Below are 22,230 nucleotides of genomic sequence, written 5' to 3' on the forward strand. Positions count from 1 at the left end.
AGAAGCCATTCAAAGACGGCGATATTGCGAAGGAAGCCTTTCTCGAAGCAGCGGATAGCCTTTTTGAAGACTTTAAAAATAAAGCAGAGATCGTGAAGGCCATTAAAGAAGTGCAAATCTCCCGCAATACTACCACAAGGCGATGTGGGGGAATGGCGGTGGATGTAGCGGAGCAGCTAAGGAAGGACATTGACTTGTGTGTGTGCTTTTCCCTCCAATTTGACGAGTCGACTGATATGGTGGATGTGGCACAATTGTGTGTTTTCATCAGGATGGTTTTTGAAGACATGAGCACCAAGGAAGAGCTACTCACCATTTTGCCATTAAAAGCACACACCAGAGGTGAGGATATCTTTAATGCTTTCATGGGATTCGTTAACGAGAACAAACTGACGCTCTTCAAGCTGATCTCCATCACAACTGATGGGGCGCCTGCTATGATGGGCCGCACCAGTGGGTTCATTGCACTGTGCAAAGAAAGTGAATCTTTCCCAGATATCCTGAATTATCACTGTATAATTCACCAGCAAGCGTTGTGTGGAAAGATTTTAAATATAAAAGAAGTGATGGATATTGCAATGAAAATTGTGTGTTCAGTTCGGGCCAGGAGTCTGCAGAGAAGGCTTTTCCGTGCTCACTCGGAGGAGAATGGTGCTGAGCACACAGACCTGCTGCTCCACACGGATGTTAGGTGGTTAAGTAGAGGAAAATTTTTGGCCAGATTCACAGAGCTGTTGCCTGAAATCAAGGACTTCCTGAAGCTTTCAACACATGTGGATTACCAAACAAAGCTAGAGGACCACCAGTAGCTTTTAGATTTATCTTTCCTCACTGATCTCACTTGCGAGCTTAATGAATTGAATTTAGAGCTGCAGGGTAAGGGTAAAGATGTAATCAACATGATGAGTTCAGTAAACACGTTTAAAAGCAAGCTACAGCTGATGTCAAGCAGGCTGCAGCGTGGTAACCTGCGCAACTTCCCTCACATGCAAGCAGAACTACAACGTCAGGGTAAAGGTGTGACACAGCTTGACCGTGCACGTTATGAGGAGCGTGTTCAGAGCATCTCGTCAGAGTTTGAGAGGCGTTTTACTGACTTTGCATCCATCGAGCCTGTAGCCAGCTATTTGTGTTATCCATTCTCTGCAAGTATTGATGTTGGTGACATTGCCGCCAAAGTCAAATCACATTGCCGCCAAAGTCAAATCACACAAATCACAAATCACTTCGACTTAGATAGCTCCGCTCTTGAGGATGAGATTCTGAAATTGCAAAATGACATTGAGATCAAAGCCAGATCAACATCCGCTCAACCAGGAGAGCATGCAGTGTTCTGGAAACTACTGGTGGAGGAGAAGTATCCCAATCTCAGAAGATGTGCCTTGAACCTGACAGCTCTTTTTGGATCAACTTATTTGTGCGAGTCTGCTTTCTCGCACATGAAAATCATCAAGTCCAAGAACAGATCAACAATGACAGATGACCATCTTGCAGCCTGCCTACGCCTTGCAACCAGCTCCTACACTCCTGACTACGAGAAGTTAGCCTCCTCCTCCCAATGCCAGGTCTCCCATTAAGGTAGGAAGTGATTTCCTTTTTTCTAACTCAAGAGATCTACCTGTTTTGTATCTGGTTATTTTTCTGTTTTGTCATATACTGTTCATATTAAGGTCAGTTATGGCCAAGGGCGTAGGAACCGGGGGGGACGTGTCCCCTCCAATATCAGAGACAGGCGCATTTGTCCCACCTAAAAATGATACCGGATCTGTCAGGTTTCCGATATGTGTCCCCCCCAATGTTAAACTCACTCCTACGCCCCTGGTTATGGCTATTGCTCATCATGCAGATTGGCATGTGTGTGTTGAGAGAGAGAGAGAGAGAGAGAGAGAGAGAGAGAGAGAGAGAGCGCTACAGCACACTATCCAAACTGGCAACTGTGAGAGGAATTTGTCTGTGTGTGTGTTTGAGAGAGGGATGGTTTGTGATGTGATGTCTAGTGGTTGTGTGACAACAAGAAAAAGTGTTGTGAGGTTAGTTACTGCAGGCTGGGAACGATGTGTGTGGGTTTGCAATGTTGACACTAGACTGGTAGATCTCGGGAGGTTGACTACTTGAAAAGTAGATCTTGGGTCAAAAAAGGTTGGGCACCCCTGCCATAAAAAGAAAAACAGTTTTACTCTCCCTCAATGCTACGGCATAACAGCGCCCTCTATAGCAACCAATGTCCTAAGCATCTCTAATAATATCTAAGTCTAAATTACAATATGGCAAAATGGCACCAACACTACCCACCACTATATATATATATATATATATATATATATATATATATATATATATATATATATATCACCCCTTCCTGGCGCTGGAAGTGTAATTATTATTTAAGGTTAATTCGTTAACTGTGTTAACGAACAGGATCCTGAATGCTTAGCAGTTGATGTTGAATTAGCTAAATCTCCTGTTTACCAATAGATGTTATTAAATGAACCTTCCAGGACAAACACATAAAGATAGAACAAATATACATTTATTTGTCCTATATCAAAGTCAGTACTCATGTACTAGAAACCCCTTGAACAAAATAACAAAATGCACGTAAATGGAACTGTATTTTAAACCACAATAAAATATGAACACAAATAACATGAAATGATTTGCCTGCTGTGAACCGGTTCGACCTTTTTAAATGTATCTACTACCAAGCGCTTGGGTTTCTAACCGTCGGGGCCCATAAGTTGGTGCACATGGAGGAAACCAATCCTTAGTTGCTTTAAGGAGCAACACACCCTCCGTCCTCCGTTACTCACGTATCCACAGGAATGAACGAGCAGCACGGCAGAGTCAACGAGCTTGGTTAACAACCGAACGATGAAGGCGAGATGGAAAAAAAAATGATAATCCAGTGTGCAACGCAGGTCCGGTAGCAGAGTCCCTCCTTGGTTAGCCGGAGCAGCTAACCAACGCCGCCAAAGTATTTTCCTCTCCGGTGGAGTAGAAAGTCACGAACTTCCAGTGGCACACAACGTTTCTCAGCCAGAGGATACCCGTGCCAACACTCAATAAAATACTAGTATCAAATACTATGTATTCCGTCTACAAATATCACTCCTTTTCGTTAAGCTCACGCACTCGTTGAACGCATCACCTCCTCGACCTCATGCTCGAGTTAGTGCTTTTTAACAAGCCCGTCTCTGATTGGCTAAGAGTGCAGCAGTACATAAATCGTATTGGTTTACCTTACTTCGCTTAACCACATCGAAAATGCCTAACAAGCCACCACAAAACAAAGGAGTAACGGTCAAGCAGTTTATTTCTCTTTATTCACAAATTAAATAAAACACACTATTTATTTATTAAACGGTATTTATCCGCATATGAAATAAATAAATAAGTATTCATCTGACTGGCTTTTTCGTAGGTCCCTACAATAATAAAGCTGGTGTTGTCTGATTTTAAACGGAGTATGGATTAGTTAACTTAAACCTCTATATTTAAGCCTACAGAATAAACATTCTAAAGCCACAGACGAGGAACCACAAGGGTGGGGCAGGTGTCTCTATAAGGGGCCATTTATACGTAAATGAGACGTCAGGGGTTCAGCAGCATGCAGGCATTTGTTTGACAAAGGAAGGCCAGGTAATATCAACAGTGTTTAACATTTGGCTCCATTGTAGCAATATTTTCCTTATATTCTTATATAAGTTATACTTAAAGTAAACCGTACTTATACTTATGCTTATTATCTAAGTGAACTGAGAAATAGACTGATGTCATTGACTACAGAGGGATGTCTGTCTGAGTGCACACCGGTCAACCCAGGACCTTCTGAGGCGTTGATGAAGAACAAAGGGACAGGGCTCGGAGCATGCCCCTCCGCCCATGCTTATGCGTTTCACTCTAACAATATTCCTTGGGTAAAGATGACAGTACCCCCTATCGCTATTGAAAATTACTGCCTGAAGACTTTCCTCCATCAGCCTCCTACTGACTCCCATTCATGTCCCCGGCAGTGTTGGCGGCCGGTGAATAACATGGGGTTTAATGCAGGAGAGGAGGGAATTCCTCCACTGAGTAGGTGTGACTAGCTAAGGGGTCTGAATTGCGCCAAAATCTATTCACGAATAGGCTATAGCACTGGCTGCGCTTTGAACCAATAAGCAGGAGCACTGGCTGTGAAGCATCCCGGAGGGAGGGGTTCATCCCATCAAGTGTAGGCTACTAGAGCCAACCCGCTCGGTCTTAGAGACACAAAGCAAGAAGTTCCGATCATCTGAACGATAGCGAGAACCAGTGGCGGAGTGGTAATCGTGAGTGTCGGGAGAATCCACGATGGGCCATTAACGTTTGGGGGCCGCCGGGCTGATTACTGCGGGATAACAATATTATCCGGCAAGCCTGAGCTGTGCGTCCGCAACCTCTCACTGACGGTCTCCCACATACAAATACATACAATCACTGACAAACTATTAACTTCGCAACAAAGTCTATATGTACAGAGGGGAGTAAATGAGCGGCCCCTCCCCAAGTGGCAAAGCACAGGTGGGCCTTGAATTGCAATTTGTCAGAAAGCTAATGACGTACCAGCTATCATCACCTTGAACTCTCGTGCAGGCTCGTAGAGAGGATACAGATTATCTTGGAACATTGTGTTGAAAGTGATGGATAGAAAAACGAGAAAGGAGAATTAAAAAGAAAAAAGCACTGGAGGGGGATGTATTGAAATGCTTGCAAATAACGGATATATTCAGATTCCGAGCATCAACGCAAGACGCTGCAGGTGAAATGCTAGGAGTTAAACCAGGGAGCTTGGAGTTAGCAATAGTTGCCAGCATGCTAAGTATCGTGATTATGTCAAATTTCAAAAGCTTTCCCCAATTTGTATTGTATCACTAGCTGGCTTGGCCATCATGCTATAACAAATAAGTGGGAGCAGGCAATGAAGGAGATGAAAATGGGCAGATTTTAAAAAAATAAGCTAGATAACCATCAGTATCAGCATGATTTATCACTACAAATGTATGGTGGTAGCATGCATGTAACACAAACAGCGGGGAGGATTGACTTGATCAATAAATGAAGTCCCTCAATCTTATTTGGCTTAACACCATGACCAACATTCTGAAACATCCATTAACACCCACATGTGCCTGAAACAATGTTAGGCTTACAGCCCATGGAAATAGTTTGGTTCTTTAACTTGATTGTTACTCTGCTCTGTTTGATATTGTGGAAAGGATGTTAGTAAATGATTCAGAGCACGATGCATTTGCAATGGCATCACTTTTGTTCTTGTGTCTTCATTTTTCTTAAAACAATTGTAGCTGAAAATAAACATAGCCAAATTACAACCAATAGCTTCAATCATTGAGGGCAAAAATAGGCCAAATGATATGCCCAGATTTTTTTTATTTAGTTTTACAAAGAGTAGGCCTGATTTGACTAATTGGCTATGCATTCTTTCCTTCTGCCCTTGTAGTCCATTTTAAAGACATGCGGCCCACCAGCTTTCAAAATACAATGCTGCCACTGGTGGATTAGTATAAATTCACATAATTACCCCTCCCTGCTATTTTGTAGATCACCAAAATACCCTGAAACAACTTGAGTCTCACATACTTATGCCACCATATGCCACCAACAGTGTAAGCAGACCAATGGCAACAAAGCGTGCTTCCTCCCTCACTTTAAAAACAACCAGACGGTGTCCCTATATATGTGTGTTTGTGTGTCTGTCTGTAGGATTGTGAGGACGGTAGTGCTCGCTGTGTGGTCTTCACCTGTCGTCTCTCCAACATAAAGACGACTTCCTCTCTCAGCCTCACAGCCAACATCTGGAGCCCTACACTTCTGGAGGTAACACACACAGACACACACACACTGCACACTGTACACAATATATATATAGATATACATATACAGTGGCGGTGGGTCAATGGAGGGCGCTGAGGCGCCATAATGGTTTATGAATCCACCATTACAAACCAACAAAAAAAAATCCCTCTTTAATTGTGTGATAGACCGTATTTGCCACTACCAGCAAACATTTAAATGCATCTGAACGTCTGAAATTATTTGAGCTAGGCTTGTTATTTGTCATTCGAGAGAAAGCCTTCCTTCACGTCAAGGGCGCCGGTAACCATGAACTCTATGTGAGCTCGCAAACATTTTGCTGTCTTTCAAGCAGAGACAGATTTTCATTGGTGCAAGAAAATTCAACTCTAGTTTGCACCTCTGTGCATCTAGACCAATGGCATTGTTTATCATATTTTTATCACAATGTGATTAGATTATTCTATCAAATCTATCAAATAGGCTACCTCTCTCGGCAGCATTCGCGCACCTAAACTACTTGTAGAAAATAAATCGATTTTTTTTTAAAAGCATTTCCACCCTTTTTAGTGGAGGAATTGGACTCCCAAAGCACTGTTATACTTAAAAGGAGCAAGTAAGTTACATATTCATTTATTATTTCAACCTATTGCATGTAAACAAAATGAAGCAACTGTCCCCCTTTCCTTTTGGTTTACCACTGATTCTTGGGAATATGGATAAAACAGGTTTTGATTTTGAAAATAAAAAGTGAGTTAAACTACAAAATCTGAAGGTATATCATTATAGACCAAGGTCTTGACTGTTCAGCAATGTACCGGTACAACCTCCCCATTTTGTATTTTTTTCATGAAATGGGCGTTTTCCAGTTACTATTTTGTTTTTGTCGACACCGTCAGACACAATAAAAAGCAAATAATTTCTTATTTATTTGGTCTAAAATGTATTTACAGTTTTTAAATCATTATCTGGCATTCTTAGTACACATATATGCTGTTAAATGATGAATATTCACTTTAGTTCATTTTTTATACTGTTTCACTTGTACTCCTTTAAAAGATCTAACATCACACTACGTTTACTTTAAGTCTAAACAGAAAAAGTGATGTTTTTTTATTTAACTATCATATTTTTGTTTTAAAAGAGACTATTACTTTAAGTCAACAGCACTGAATAAACATTTGTAAGCATATTCATTTAAAACAAATACAGCTCCCTCTGACGGTGGTGACTTTAGAACTGACGGTGGTGACACTAATCTGACGGCGGTGACAGTGGCCTCATTACAACATACAATTCCAAAATGTATACCACTCCAGTCAATGGCTTCTTGCTAAACAACTTTATTTAACTTTTGGTCCAAAAAATATTAACCCTGAGCACTGTGATAAACATTTTTTTTTTTTTTTTTTTTTACTTAAATTTTTATTGGCATTTTTGCAAATTACAGATAATCACAGTTCCATTGAATAATACAGAAAACGGAATAACTAAACAGAAATAATAATATAAATAAAAAATAAAATAATAAAAAAAAATGAAAAAATGACAGTGTGACATGTGAGCTACTCCTTATTTACATAACATCTCTTGCAGGCTTCATGGTCGTGCGGTGTCCTATAAACGTTACATTTGTTCCTCTCTCTTATACTCAATCCATTTCACCCATCTCGAGTCAAGTTTCCCCCCTTGCACTCTCAGTATAAACGTGAACCTTTCCATATCATATATTTCCTCTACTACACTCAACCACTGTTCTTTTGTAGGTGGCTCAACCTTGTACCATGCTCTAGTTATAGCTTTCCGACTAGCGACAAGCAAGATTTTGACCAAATAAAGATCTCCAGCTTGTACGTTCATCTCCGTCAGATTCCCCAAATACAGCACCAATCCAGTCATAGGCACTCCATAACCCAGGATCTTCTTCAATATCCCCCATATTTCTTCCCAGTACACCTTCAACTTGGGGCATTTCCAAAATATGTGCGTATGGTCAGCCCCAACCTGGCCACACTGTCTCCAGCAGTCATTATGTTCTGGTGTATACATCCCCTTCACTTTTGGTGTTATGAAGAACCGGATGACATTCTTCCAACCAAACTCCCTCCACAACCTCGAAGCCGTGGCCGAGTGCTGAATCCTACATACATTTTCCCATTCCTCCTCGGTCATCTCTATCTCCAATTCTCTATCCCACTTATCCTTGATATAATTTGTTGAGTTTCCCCTGTTTTCATGCAGTGCTTGGTATAAAGCTGAAATGGCCCTCACTTTCCTCCCTTCGTATGCATTAATCACCAATTGAATCAGCGGGTTCCGTCCTACAGATTTGTCTATTTTTATTTCCTTATCATAATAATCTTTCACCTGTATATATCTATAATAGTCTCTGCCCCCCAAATCAAACTTGTCCTTAAGACACTGGAAAGTTTGTATCACCCCTTTATCCATTATAGTACATATTGCCGTGATACCCCTAACCTCCCATCTCTTAAAATTCCAATCATCTTTCCCTGGTTGAAACCTACTGTCATGAGCCAGCCATCTAAGAACCTTGGTTTCCTTTTCCAGTTTATACCTCTTAATTACAGTGTTCCAGATGTCTAAAGTGAATCTAGTGATTGTATCCAATAATTTCCCCTGTGTCCTAAAACGTTCCCTATCCCCTAACATTGTCTGGATCTGAAGGCCCTCCCTCCCTGTTAGCCCTCCCGTTTCTATGAACCTCCAACTGGCTTCATAATGTGAATCGCACCAACATATCACCGCCCTGAGCTGCGCTGCATAATAATAGTCCTCGAGATTGGTCACTGCCAATCCCCCCCTCTCTTTGGGCAACTGCATAGTTGTAAATCTAACCCTTGGTCTTTTCCCTCCCCAAATAAAACAAGATATCAATTTATCCCACTCCCTGAATTGATTTTGTGGTATCTGTATAGGTAGAGACTGGAATAGATACAGCAGTCTTGGCAGCATGTTCATTTTGACCACTTCTATCCTTGAGCTAAAATCTAGGTTGATAAGTGACCACCTCCTCAGATCCTTGTTTATTTCTTGGTTGGTGCGTAAATAATTTGCGTTGTATAATTTGTCTATTCCTTTCGTGATGTATACCCCCAGGTATTTCATTTCGTCTGAGTCCCATCTGATTTTGAAACTTTCTTTGAGCCTTTTCGGAGGTGAGTAATTTAACGTCAAGATCTGTGTCTTCGTCACATTAATTTTATACCCTGAATAGTATCCATATTCCTGTAGTAAGCCCATCAAAGCCGGAAAACTTACGTCTGGTTGCGTTATGTATACCAGCAGGTCGTCCGCAAATAGACCCAATTTATGCTCTGTCCCTCTTATCTCTACTCCCCTGATGTCTTGGTGTTGTCTAATTGCTTGGGCCAAGGGCTCCATGAAGATAGCGAAGAGAGTGGGTGATAAGCAGCAGCCCTGTCGAGTCGATCGACCTAATATAAACCTATCCGATAGACTCCCATTCACCCTCACTCTTGCGGTCGGTTCCTGGTACAATGCTTTGATGCATTTAACTGAACTATCATTGAATCCTAACTTTTCTAACACGATGAAAAGGTATGTCCAGTTTACACAGTCAAAGGCCTTTTCAGCATCTAAACTCACCAGGACCGCACTCTCTCCGCTCCTCTGCGTCTCATCCACAATGTGAATAGCCTTCCTTATGTTGTCCTGTGCTTGCCTTCCTCTTATAAATCCAGTCTGACCCTCATCGACCACATCGGGCATGAATGTCCCAAACCTCTTTGACAGTATTGAGGTGTATATTTTATAATCTACATTAAGTATGGATATTGGTCTGAAACTACTGAATAGGTCTTTGTCCTTCCCTTCTTTTAGGATCGTGGTAATGTTAGCTTCTTTCCAAGAGGGGGGAATTTTGCCCTCCTTCATCGTATACCTTAATGATGCCATCAATATTGGGTTCAGCTCCTGTCTGAATACCTTATAGAACTCTGATGGAAATCCATCGCTACCTGCTGTCTTGCCATTTTTCATTCTACCTATTGCTTCCTCTAATTCCTCTTCTGTTATAGCTGAGGTCAGGAGGTCATTCCGTATTCTTCCTATTGATGGCAGTTCCAGTCCTTCTAAAAAATCCTTCATCCTATCTGGCTCTGCTGCTGTGGGTTGTGTGTATAACGCTTTATAGTAATCGACAAACACCCTCTCTATGTCCTCTGGTTCTCTTACTAGCTCATCAGTCGTGGGATCCCTAATTTTGTGTACAGTGTTTATCTTTTGTTGCATCTTTATTCTTCTGGCTAATAATTTACTTGCCTTCGGCCCTCCCTCATAATAAGACTGCTTCACAAATCTGGCCTTCTTCTCTACTTCTGTCAATAGTATCTGATCGATCTTTCCTCTGACTTCCTTAACCCTCTTTAGCGTCTCGATGGTTTTCAGTTCTTGGTGATGTTTTTCCAGTTTTTTAAGTTGTCCGATTAAGTTTTGATAGAGCTCCAGTCTGGTTCGTTTGAGGAGAGATGTTTGTGCTATTAACTTCCCTCTTATTACTGACTTTAGTGCATCGCACAAAATAGTCGGGTCCACTTCCCCATTATCATTCTCCTCTCTGTATCTAGTTATATCTCGCCTTATCCCTTCTACCAAATCCTTATTGTTTAATAGTCCTACATTCATTCTCCACTCAGTCTTTCTCCTCCTGCTGTTCAAGTCCACCGTCAGGTATATAGCACTATGATCGGATAGGTCCGTTACCCCTATTCTGCAGTCCTCCACCCTGTGTCGGTCCCCTGTCGTCATAAAAAAGTAATCAATCCTGGAGTAGGTCGAATATCTGTGCGAGTAATGGGTGTAATCCCTGTCTAGTAAATGCATATCTCTCCACACATCCACAATTCCTAGTTCTGACAGTTGTAGGTTTACATACCTACTGATACGTGCCCTGCTCCTGTTGGTACTAGTGGTGTCTAATTTGTGATCGAGTGTCACATTGAAGTCCCCTGCGCAGATAAGAGTACCTTCTGATTCCTCCGCTATGATATCAAATATAGTCTTAAAGAATTTTCTATCACTATCCGGTGGTGCATAGATATTGAGTAACGTGACCATTTGCCCTTCCATCTTCCCTTTAACCATCACATACCTCCCCTCCTTATCACTTATCTCCTTAGTTAAGTCAAATTTCACAGAATTCTTGATTAGGGTGGCCACTCCTCTCCTATTGGTCTGTTTGAATGAGCTGTAGAATGTATTATCATATCCAAACCGTTTTAATTTGTCATGCTCTTGGGACGACAAGTGAGTTTCTTGCAGAAATATGACCACGGTCCCCTCCTTCCTAAATTTTGCTAACACCTTGGCTCTTTTGACTGGGTTGTTCATTCCATTAACATTCAAAGACACCATTTGCAAACCCCTATCCATTGTACAGTTTCTCAGAGTGTCCTTCATCAGCTCCCCACATGTCAAGAGTCACAAATAATAAATCAGCAGCAACCGCTAAACTCAACAAACAAAAACCAAACCAAAAGCAAAAGAACATGGTTCGGTCTCCCAAGTTAAACGAGGATTGGTAAACTATTCCTCTTCTCCCTGTTGGAGGGCAGGGGGTAAATCCATCCCTAGTGGATGGGCCCCCCCTAGTGGCGAAGACGTCCAATGCTATGGGTCTCCCAAGCTCACTAAGATTGTCCAACATTATTAAACTCCGTAACTCCCGGTCAAAACTTGTTTCGGAGTCAAATTTATCAAATAGTCTGAACCTTATGGCCAACAAAGCCAGATCAAATAACATTGAGGTCATCTATAAGAAGATATCCCTTGCACTCGGTCGTAGGTCAATTTACCTTTGTGTTAATCGCTTGGTGTCCTTTATATATGTTATCCTACAAAATAGAATGTGCACTTGCGATTTATAGTCAATTTCCTGCTCACCCATAGAAGCCTCAAGTCGGGGATGGTAAGCAATAGGACTCGCTCCCATCCCGTCACTCATTGATTATCCTCAGTTCGGGTCCCTCGTTGTTCGCGTACTGGGGGGATCTCCGCGCTCTCGTCTCCCGACCCTGGTCCACTTGCGTATTGCCTCGGCTCTCTGCAGCAGCGTAGGTCTTTCCTCTCTCCGAACTGGTACCTCCAACCCTTTCTGTCGCATCGCCCTGGCAGCCTCCTGTGGGTTGTTGTAGATCTTGGTTCCGTCGCCCCAGTGGATCCTCAGCGTGGCCATGGGTGATTGGAACCGGAGACCTTTTTCCTTGAGAATCCTTTTAAGACCAGCGTAGTCCCGACGCTTGGCTGCAATCTCCGCAGAATAATCATGATCGAATGTGACTCGTTGCCCGGACACCTGCACGTTCTTCTTCCACGCCGTCTTGAGGATGCTCTCTTTGTCATCAAAGCTCAGAAAGTTCACAATGATTGCTCTGGCTGGTTTGTTTTCAGCTGGTCTGGGGGCTGGAGCCCTGTGTGCTCTTTGGATCTGAAGCTCCTCACCAACAGGTACATCTAGCTCCTTGTGAATTAGCTCGTCAATGTATTTTTTGGTCGAGGCCCCCTCAAGCCCTTCTTTCACACCCCAAACACGGATGTTGTTTCTTCTGGATCGTCCTTCGAGGTCAGTCAGTTTTTCCTGAAGTTTGGACTGTTGTTCAATCAGAGTTGTGATAACGTCCTGAGCCTCGGTGTTCCATTCTTCTGTCTCTCCCACACGTTCCTCTACCAATCCCATGTCTTTCCGTTGATCACGAATATCCACCTCAACACGTGCGATTCTGCCGCTCGTTTCCTCCCTGCAGCTCTCCAGGCTCCGCGTCGTCTCCGTTCTGATTTGACCCATTTCTTCTCTCAATCTTGCCATCTCGTCTCAAACTCCTTTCAGAGCATCATCCATTTGCTTACTTATCTTGTCCAGTTTGGTTTCCATATTTTGCCTGCCAGCGTCAATTTTAACTTGCATACAAGCCAGGGTGGTCTGCATGCTTGTTTGAAACGCAGCCACCCAGCTAGGTTGCTCGTCATTGTCAGCGCTGGCTGTTAGCACAAGGCCCTCGTTGGTTTCCTTTGACATCGTCGTCATCTTTTTCTTACTTTGTGATTCGGGTTTTGGCATATTAAGCCTTTTGTCTTTCTCTTGACCCCTTGTATTCTTATCCATGTCCTATTCAGATAATTTGAGGAGTTTTACACAGTTTTTTACTAATTTTGACCGGGAGCTCTACTTTACTGCTGCCTATCGCATCATCGCCAAACCGGAAGCCCGTGATAAACATTTTTCAAGGAATATAAGGTACAATTAAGCAACATCATTAAAAGTACCCCATCCCCATGTCACCAAATATCAAATCATAGTAAAAAATAAAGTCATTACCAGTAGGAATAATGTATAATGCATCACTGACATCATCTTAAACTGTCATCTAGTGCCCCCTACTCATAAAATAATAAATTATGATCTTCTGTAAACTGTATATTGGACGTGAAGAACATAACAATAACAATTGTGAGCACTGTGGCAAACATTCAATAAGAAACATATAGGTTCAATTAGCAATAGGCTATCATTAATAAAAGTACCCCTTAATAATCATCATAAGTAAAAAAATAAATCATTACCAGTAGCAATAAGATAGAATTCCGCTGACCTCATATTTAACTTACATGTAGTTACCCCCGGCCATAAAATAATAGAGATAATATTCTTCTGTATACTAGACTATAAACTGTATAATATAATTGAATAACTGAACTGTTTCAAAATACAGAAAGCATTCTATGTAAATACCACAAAACACATCTGGCACAAAAATAATAATAATTCAAATGTGAACTCCACCACTCATTCAGCTTTATCAGGAAGTATATGGTGTATATGTTTCTCCTCTATGAAGTCCATGACTTGAGCAGACAGGTTGTATATCTCCCTCGTCCTGCTTGCATGACCTGGTAATGACTGTTCCACAAGTTTGACCAGAATATGGTCAAATGGTATGAAGCACATATCATTTCCACCTCCTTTTGGATAGAATTGTGTGTTGGGCCCATGAGGGTGAAAAAACTCCACTTCCACATCTTGATGATGAGTATCTACAGTGACAGCCTTTGCTAACCACCAGTTCTGGTCATAAATGACTGCAAGCCAATCTCCGCAATGAACTACATCAGCAGATAGATCTGTCACAGTCCCATCAGGACCACTCTTGGTCAGTGGTTCTTGCTCTATTGGCTCTAGCTCACTTTCCTCCCATTCCATTTCCTCCTGCTCACCTTCCTCCCGTTCCATTTCCTCCTGCTCACCTTCCTCCCGTTCCATTTCCTCCATCAACATTGCCAAAGGACCTTTCCTCTTTTGCATTGGTATAGGACCATCATCCTCAACCTGCACCCTGGGTGTGTTGGCAGTCAACTGGAATATTGTTGGGCTGAAACACTCGCACATCTGTGGCTCACTGCAGAAACAGGACAGTGATCTGCAATGGATCTCAGAGTCGTTTCGGTGTGTCGGTGTGATCTGATGGAGTTTCCTTGTTGCAGGTACAGGTTGTAGTGGTTGAGAAAGGAGTGCATCATATGGCTGCATGTCAGCTTCAGTAATGATATAGAGCTGAGTGCAGCAGAGGCTTCTGCCAACCATCTCATGGAAGACATTCCCATTCACAATGTCATTCCCCCGCAGTGTAAGGCTGTCTGCAGACCTTTTCACAGTTCCTCCAATGCCGTCTGGGGCTCCCTTCCCATGTGAGGTGGGGAAGAAGTTCCAGGTTGTTCTCTTGAAACCTAGAGTTGTATTGCTTGCTGGGGCCATCTGACCAAAAGTGAATAGTATCAACTTCTGGAAACTTAAAACGAATATCTGTCAGGACTGGTTCCATGTGAGTCCAAACGGCAGACCCATCTTGTCGCTTGGATTCTGATACAGTGCAAAAGCCGGTCTTCTGTTCTTTTGTATAGTACATGCCAGTGTGCAGGTTGAGCTGTGGGAGGTTCTGACCAAAATGGCATGACTGTTCCTCAGAACTATACTTACATTTCCATGCCTCAGAAAAGTCTACATGCACAATAACTGTGCTATCATTGCACTTCTCAATCATGCTCCTGTACTCTCTGGCCTGGTTCTGAACTGAGCACACGTGTGTTGTTGTTTCTGTCTTCAGTTTGTCTTCATATCGCTGGACAAGCTCTCCGAGCGTGCCACTGTGCGTCACAAGTCTTGTGTTCAAGTGGAGCCCATCTGCTGTTTGATCCTTAACTCGTTCCCGTTGCTGCCATTCAACATTGGTCTGGTCTTGCTGTGGTGTGGGAAGTGTATGTTTGTGGAGACACCGGGTGCAGGAGCGCAGAAGACATGCCTCGCTTGTCAAAACTATCCTCCAGTTTGCTGGACTTGACGACACCATTTTCTCTTAGGACTTTAAGCATCAGCTTAGCATTTTCATGGTACTGCTATTGGCATGTCTTACGATCCGACGGTGTTGCTGCTGTGACAGAGAATGGACGTAAGGCACAGGAGGATGAATACCTGAGCTTCACTCTTGGTTCCTTCTTGGTGAACTCCTTGTGAAGGTTCAATACTGTATCAGTCAGAATCATTCTCTGATGCTTTATTTTCTTGCGTGTGAGTGTGTCCTGTCTGTCAGTTGTCATTTGTGCTGAATTATGGCAGAAATCCTGAACCTTCAGAGTAATTGTTAATATAACAGGTAATTGTTTGAATGTATGCAGGTTTTTTGTCAGTAAACCTCCTCTGCCACAGTGCGTTATAATCAACACCAAATTGCCTTGTCTGGTGAATTAGCCGATATTTTTTCAGAACCTTTCCTGACAGAGTCAAGTTCTTGTTCTTGTTGGCAGACATGTTTGTTTCAATTCTTGAATGAGTGCGTTGTGGAACAGCAGAGTTTTCTTGACCGAGTTGTTTTTGAGTTGGCTTCCCCGCAGCAGCTGCTGTTTTTTTTCTTGTTGATTCTTGTGTTTTTTTATTCGTAGCTTTTTCTCGTGCCCTTCGCTTTTTCAGTTTGTCCCGATCCTTTGTTACCTTTTCAAGTTTATTTCTTAAAGCTTTCATCTCTCTAGAGTATCTTGCTCTTGTTTTACTTCTCTCCCTTTCTCCTGCTATGGCCTGCCTGCTGCGAGCGGGCTCGTGTAAGGCCTGATCCACTGGACGGTCTGGGGGAGTTTCTGGGTGTTCTGAGCCCTTTCTCTTACTTCTCTTCATACTTGTTGTTTATGTTTCCAAGCCTTTCTGACTTCTCTTGTCCCTTTCATTCAAGTCATTGATATGTTTTATCTTCCCTTCCTTCACCCTCTTCTTCCATCTTTGCCTTTCTGTTCTGAGGTATACCTTCTTTAACTCTGCCTCACTGTGTATTTTCTCTCTCCGCTTCTTTTGATATTCTGTTTTTTCTCCTTCTCTCATCCACAGATAGCTGATGCCTAGCCATAACTTCCTAAAATACATAAAGTCAAAGTTGAGTGTAGTGAATTGGGGAGAATTACAGTGAATGTTAGATTTTGTTTAATGTTGTCATGCCATTTTCATCTGGCTTTAGTCATTGGAGATGCATAGCCTACAAGGGATATTGTATGATGTGCTATGTAGGTCGGTAGTAGGTGCACTACCGTATGTGCATCCCAAATCACGTAAGCCAAATGAACATGGTATAAGTAAGGGATAATGGACGACACACCATTAGACTATCCAAAGTTAACGCACGTTCAAGGTTGTAATGCGGCCACGACATGCAACGGAGTGCATTAACTGCGTTAATTAAGGATAGTCTAATGGCGTGAAGTCTATTATCCCGCTTGTTCAAGAAAGAAATATAGGGGGGATTACATAAATAAAAATATTACAGTGGTTAATGAAACATTACAGGTCATATTGGTATTTATTGTGATAAACAATTATATTCTTGCATCCGTTGACCATTTGGAGGTTTTTGTCAACACCGTCAGACTGTACGTCCCCACCGTCAGACAGAAAACCTGACGGTTGTGACGTCTGACGGTGGTGACGAAAACCTACTTTTTCAAATGATATGCAAGAGTTCTTCACATTAGCCATCTTGTTTCCCCTCTGTTGCTAGCTACTTCAGACCTCTTCTTTAAGAGAATACATTTGTCATAATCTAATCTAATATTTTTTAGACAAGAGACAGTGTTGACATGTTATGGTTGCGACAGTAGCAGTGTCCAAAAATATGAACAAGTTTAAGAGAAAATAGCAAACTTACAGGAGCTTGAGTGATCTTGAAGCATGCAGTAGAGCTGAAGGTTTGAAAAGGGGGTCCTCAGGAATGACCTTGACCTTGAGGTTGCCTGAATATTATTGCTCTTTATAAATATCTGATGGTGGTGACTTATATGTGGAACACATTTTGAGCAACCACAAATAATAGTGAATATTGTTCCAAACTCACTTTTTGTAGTTTTTAATACATATTCCAATGTACTCTTTCATGTGGTTAAGATATTATTAAATTAAATTATTACTTTTAGTTTTTTTAATCAAGTTGAATATGATTATCCTAGCTGAGGACAACTGATTTTGTAGGCAATGGGCCAGCATTTGATCATTAAATTGATACAAATTAAAAATAAACCTATAAAATAATAAATAATTTGCGCAAAGGACCTCCTGATTATAACCTTGATTCTTTTTATTCATGAAAATGTTATTCATTTCCAACAGAATTAGCACTTTTCTTAGTGGGACATGTTCTATCCAAATTCCCAAGATTCAGTGTTACATAAACTAATTTTAGTGAGGTAAGTATTGATAAAGGGTTAACGTTTATATTTTCAAGTCTGAACTGGAAAGTATGATAGATTCACACTGTATATATGTGTATAATATTTTGAAACTTGGAAACTTGTTTGTGTGTGTGTGTGTGTGTGTGTGTGTGAACGTAGGACTACAGTGATGCACAGAGTGTAAAGGTCAAAGGTCGGGCAACTTTGAAGCTTCAGACAGAAGAACCATCAGCCATCAGGATGAGCCCCCAGACGCTGCAGGTGATCCCTTAAAGGGCCAGGACACCCAAGCCACTTTGTCTTCTTTTACACATGGTCATTTGTATACTTATATGATTTTCATCACAAAATCAATGCCATTTTATCACTTGTGGCAGCCCGTCTCCCCGAGTGTCAGGTACCCGGTAGGAATCACACGGTAAGCAGGGGTTAAAGCCGCAGTCGGCGTTTATTTCACAAGAATCGATAGTCTGTATCCTCGTGCTAGGGCCTCCGTGAGCCTCTAGATCGCCGGCGTGGTGCGGAATCCCTCCGTGTCGCTTCCCTGTGGTGCGTACTCCCTCCGTGTCACTCCTCCTCGTTCGCCCGGACTGGTGCTCCTCTTATGCCGGCTCCTGGTCCTTTCCCTGCCTCCAGCCAGGTGTCCCCGATCGTGCTGATTGTGGGGAGAGACGTGGTGCTCTCTGTCGCCGGCTGGAGGCTGGCGATGGTATACCCCGTCTACTGCGTATCCTCGGACCCGCGGCGGGATGCCACACACTAAAGTCCACAATTTAGAGAGAGAAGGGGTAAAATCGTGTTTTTCTTCCATTCTCCCCATAAAACTATGTGAAAGTTCCGTTCTACTGAAGAGGCAGGTGGCGTTCTCTTTGTGAGCCAAGGGGCCCGGCAGCACGGTTTGTGTGGACGTGTTCAGCAGGGGAGGGGTGGACTGCGGTTGTCCGCGAGGCAGTTGGGCTTTTCGGACACTGCTTGTATAACACAACTGTGTGTGTGGAGGGTGAAGCTCCATCAGAGCAGCGATGTATTTAATGTCCGAATGATCATAATAGTAATGCAACAACGGTACATAAAAAGTTTGTGTTTGAGTCGCACACGCTGAGGTCCCGAAGGGGGAGGCTGGCCTGTCCCGTGCTCCGACGCTACACCTGTCCCGTGTGTAGCGCGACGGGAGACGACACGCACACGCTGCGCTACTGCCCCGCGGCCAGAGAAAGAGGGGATTAGTACTGTTTTGTTTTTTTGTTGTTGTTGCGGTTGATGTTTTTGTTGCTTTGTGTTGTATTTTCTTCAGTTGTGATGTGGAATTAACTAATTTGATCCTTTGTGGTGTGGTGGTCTCGTGGGTTATTCTAACCGAGACACAATATTTTTATGTATGTAACAGAAAGGGCAGCTAGGGTCTGTCGGGGACGGTAAACGGAAACCCGTTAAGCGCTGTTGGTGTCATATTTATATATATATATATATATATAAATAATAATAATAGGCATTCATTAACGAATATGTATCAAGCCTTGACATTAAGCATTTTAAGAATGTGAATTGGACTAGGGCTTCAAATTTCCATTTCATTCTCTGAGCCCTGCCTAAAATCCCAGGAGTTGAACCTTGGCCGACGCTGTCTTTGGCAGGTTGTCCACCACCTGTGAACTGAAGCTTCGGCATCAAACTTATCCAGTGGGGGGCCCTCCACTGACAGGAACATACCGTATCACTTAACGGCAAAGACAGCGACACTAAGTTCTTTATCAAAATCATCCTTAAGTATTGGCCAGGCCGGTATAGGGTTTCGTGAAACTAAGATCAACTGCATTGCGCTTCTATCTAAACCTTCATTACCATTTTTAATTATGCCTTTTTAGTTATAGGAACGCTCTGCGTGCATAGCAATGCGTCTCAGACACAAGAACGCAGTTATTTGGCGTTAGACCTATAGGCCTATATTGTACAATTTAAGAAACATTTTCTTTTGAGAGCCGTTTCATATATATTTGGTATCGGGCTATTTCAAAAATTGCAAGTAATATATACAGACAGAACATAGGGGTATATTTCAGGTATTTTTTCTCACTGTCACCTCTGTTTCATCTCACAGAGACGGGTGCTGGCGTCTTTGTATCTCACACAGGTGGGCCCACGCGTCCTTTGTCCTGCGAGTCGATTATTGCTCAGTTTGGGTGGATCCGGCATGATCTGATCTCTTTGCCTCTCTCGCTCTCTCTCTCTCCCCCCTCTCACTCTCTCTCTCTCACTCTCTCTCACTGTCTCTCTCTCACTCTCTCTCCCCCCTCTCTCTCTCTCTCTCACTCTCTCTCTCTCTCTCTCTCTCTCTCTCTCTCCCCCCACTCCGTCTTTGTCTGCCTGGCTCTCCCATCTCACACATTAACATCAAGCTGTCAGTCAGAGCTGCAGTGAGTGGGCCCTCTTGCCCGGGAGAGTTTCGGCGCGTCTGTCTCTTCCTTCTCTGTGCCGAGAACACTCACACAGCCATACAAACATGCGCACGATCGCAGCCATACACAGATGCACACATAGACTTGTGCAAACAGACATTCATATTACCATAGACGCACACACACACTCAGAGACCAACATTCCCATACAGAATAAAACATACCATAGACTATCACACACACACACACACAGAAGAACACACACAAACTTGGACAAATATACACAGACAAAAGCTGAACAAACAAACTCTTCCATGTCCCAGTCACGTTGACAGAGCGAAGCGAGAAGGAACCAAAGGGGTTGGGGAGTGTAAACCGGCATTCGCTCCCAGGTACCCTGAACGTGTCCTTCGTCTGCGTCGCTGGAAGACCAGGACACGCTTACCGTGGGCTGGGGGGGGGAGAGGAGACGGGGGGAGGGGGGATGTTCTGCTCCGTGGACCGGAAGGACGTTGGGTTGATCATGTGATTGGGTTGGCCCGGAGTTGATTGCAGCTTCCTTGGGCACACTTGGTTCTGCATCCTGCCCTTTTACACCTCGCCAACACGCACGTATGTCTCATAAGCGTGCACGCACACACACACACACACTCATTCGCACACAAATTTGCACGCATATAGACGCACAGGCTCCTTCCCTGTAACTAAGGATGAGGTCTTAGGTCGTTAATGAGAAATGAGGACCTTGAAGATCAGATGCATACAGATACACTTACATGTACATATACACACACACAAAAAAAACATTGAAAGTGTCTCCTCATGGGAGAGAGACAGAGAATGTGTGTGTATGGAGGATAGTATGTGTGTTTATACGTGTGTGTTTGTTTGCATGCAAGTGCACACTCAAACAAAAAAAGGCCCAAACACATTTTTTAAAATCACATCGTGGTCAAATTCCATCTGAAACAGTGGCTCTTTTAACCCTGTTGGTGACCCCTAACCTTAGACCCTCTAGGTGACCCCTGACCTTTAACCCTCCAGGCGACCCATGATCTTTTACTCTCCATGTGACCTCTAACCCTCCAGTTGATGCCTGACCTTTGACCTTGATGGTCACCGCTGACCCTACAGGGTAAACATTGACAGGTGACCCCTGTGTGTGTGTAGCTGTGTGTTCTCCTCCTCCCAGACGTGGGTGGGGGAAGCAGCAGCCCTCCCTTGTGGATCTTCATCTGCTCCATCCTGACTGGACTCTTCCTGCTGTCCATAATTTGTCTGGTGCTGAGGAGGGTACGGGGAAACACACACACACTCTCAACTTGTGGTAACTTTCACAACATAAGCTAGCATTAGCTTCTTGTGCTAGCTTTATCAACAGATGCCCACATTAGCATTCTAAAAGAGCATTACTTAATTAGCTAAAACATAGCAACATAAACAAGCATTAAGCTACTCAAGCTAGCATCAGCAACTTTCCCTATGCATGTCGAACTATATGCATGTTGTCCAAGACAAGATCACAATATGACATACCTGTGAACTGTGTGTGTGTCTGTGTGTGCGTGTGTCTTCAGTGGGGTTTCTTCGTGCCGAAGGCAGAGCCGTGGAGGGGTGTATCCCTCCACCAGGGGAGGCTGACGACGACGGAGGTGGGGGAGGATTAAACTATAGTGACAACCCGGTCACCCGACCACCCGGTCACCTGACCAACTAACCACCTGACCAACTACTACCTTGTGTTTCAATAGTACGGTCATGTGTGTGTTTTGGAGTTTGTTTGCAGGGTTGGGCTTTGTGTGTTGTGTTTAGTGTTGTGCTGCAAATGTTACTGTGCGTGTGTTTTTAGTGTTGTGCTGTGTGTGTGTCATTTTGTGTGTGTGTGTGTGTAGTGTGGTGCTGTGTGTGTAGAGACCAAATAAATGTTATATAAATGTTTACCAACCACTTGAACCCAAGCCCAAGTCCTCCTTTGTCAATATGTTTTCACTTATGTTCATTTGATTCCCTATTATTTTCGTTGTGATTTGCATTTCAGGGTAACAGTAACTCTGTCACCAAAAAATCCCTCAATTGAACTCCTTGTCCTTTTATGTGCCTGCACTGTCTGTGCAGAGTCCTGCAGTTACAACCCAGTATCATGCATGTTTGTGCTCAAGGTCACGAAAATCTATCTATCGAATCGTGTCCCCCATCGATTGTCGACTTTCGTGCTACACAGAATGAAATGTAAACGTTTCTCAGACTTTTCATGCTACACAGA

At 43.0% G+C, this 22,230-nt stretch overlaps 1 protein-coding gene across 1 annotated transcript in view; it reads left to right on the plus strand.

Moving 5' to 3' along the window:
- LOC307079018 (integrin alpha-3-like) overlaps positions 1 to 21,634 on the plus strand; it is a gene marked incomplete at both ends in the record, with an annotated part of 100,390 nt that extends 78,756 nt beyond the window's left edge. The window contains 4 exons of the mRNA XM_079741070.1: positions 5,743 to 5,856; positions 17,731 to 17,832; positions 21,138 to 21,260; positions 21,545 to 21,634. Of these exons, the coding sequence (XP_079597196.1) occupies positions 5,743 to 5,856; positions 17,731 to 17,832; positions 21,138 to 21,260; positions 21,545 to 21,634 (429 nt within the window). The remainder of the gene's footprint in view (positions 1 to 5,742; positions 5,857 to 17,730; positions 17,833 to 21,137; positions 21,261 to 21,544) is intronic.
- Between the last annotated feature and the right edge of the window lie 596 nt (positions 21,635 to 22,230).

The sequence above is a fragment of the Pollachius pollachius genome (genome assembly GCF_949987615.1).
Source record: "Pollachius pollachius genome assembly, chromosome: 8".
NCBI lineage: Eukaryota > Metazoa > Chordata > Actinopteri > Gadiformes > Gadidae > Pollachius > Pollachius pollachius.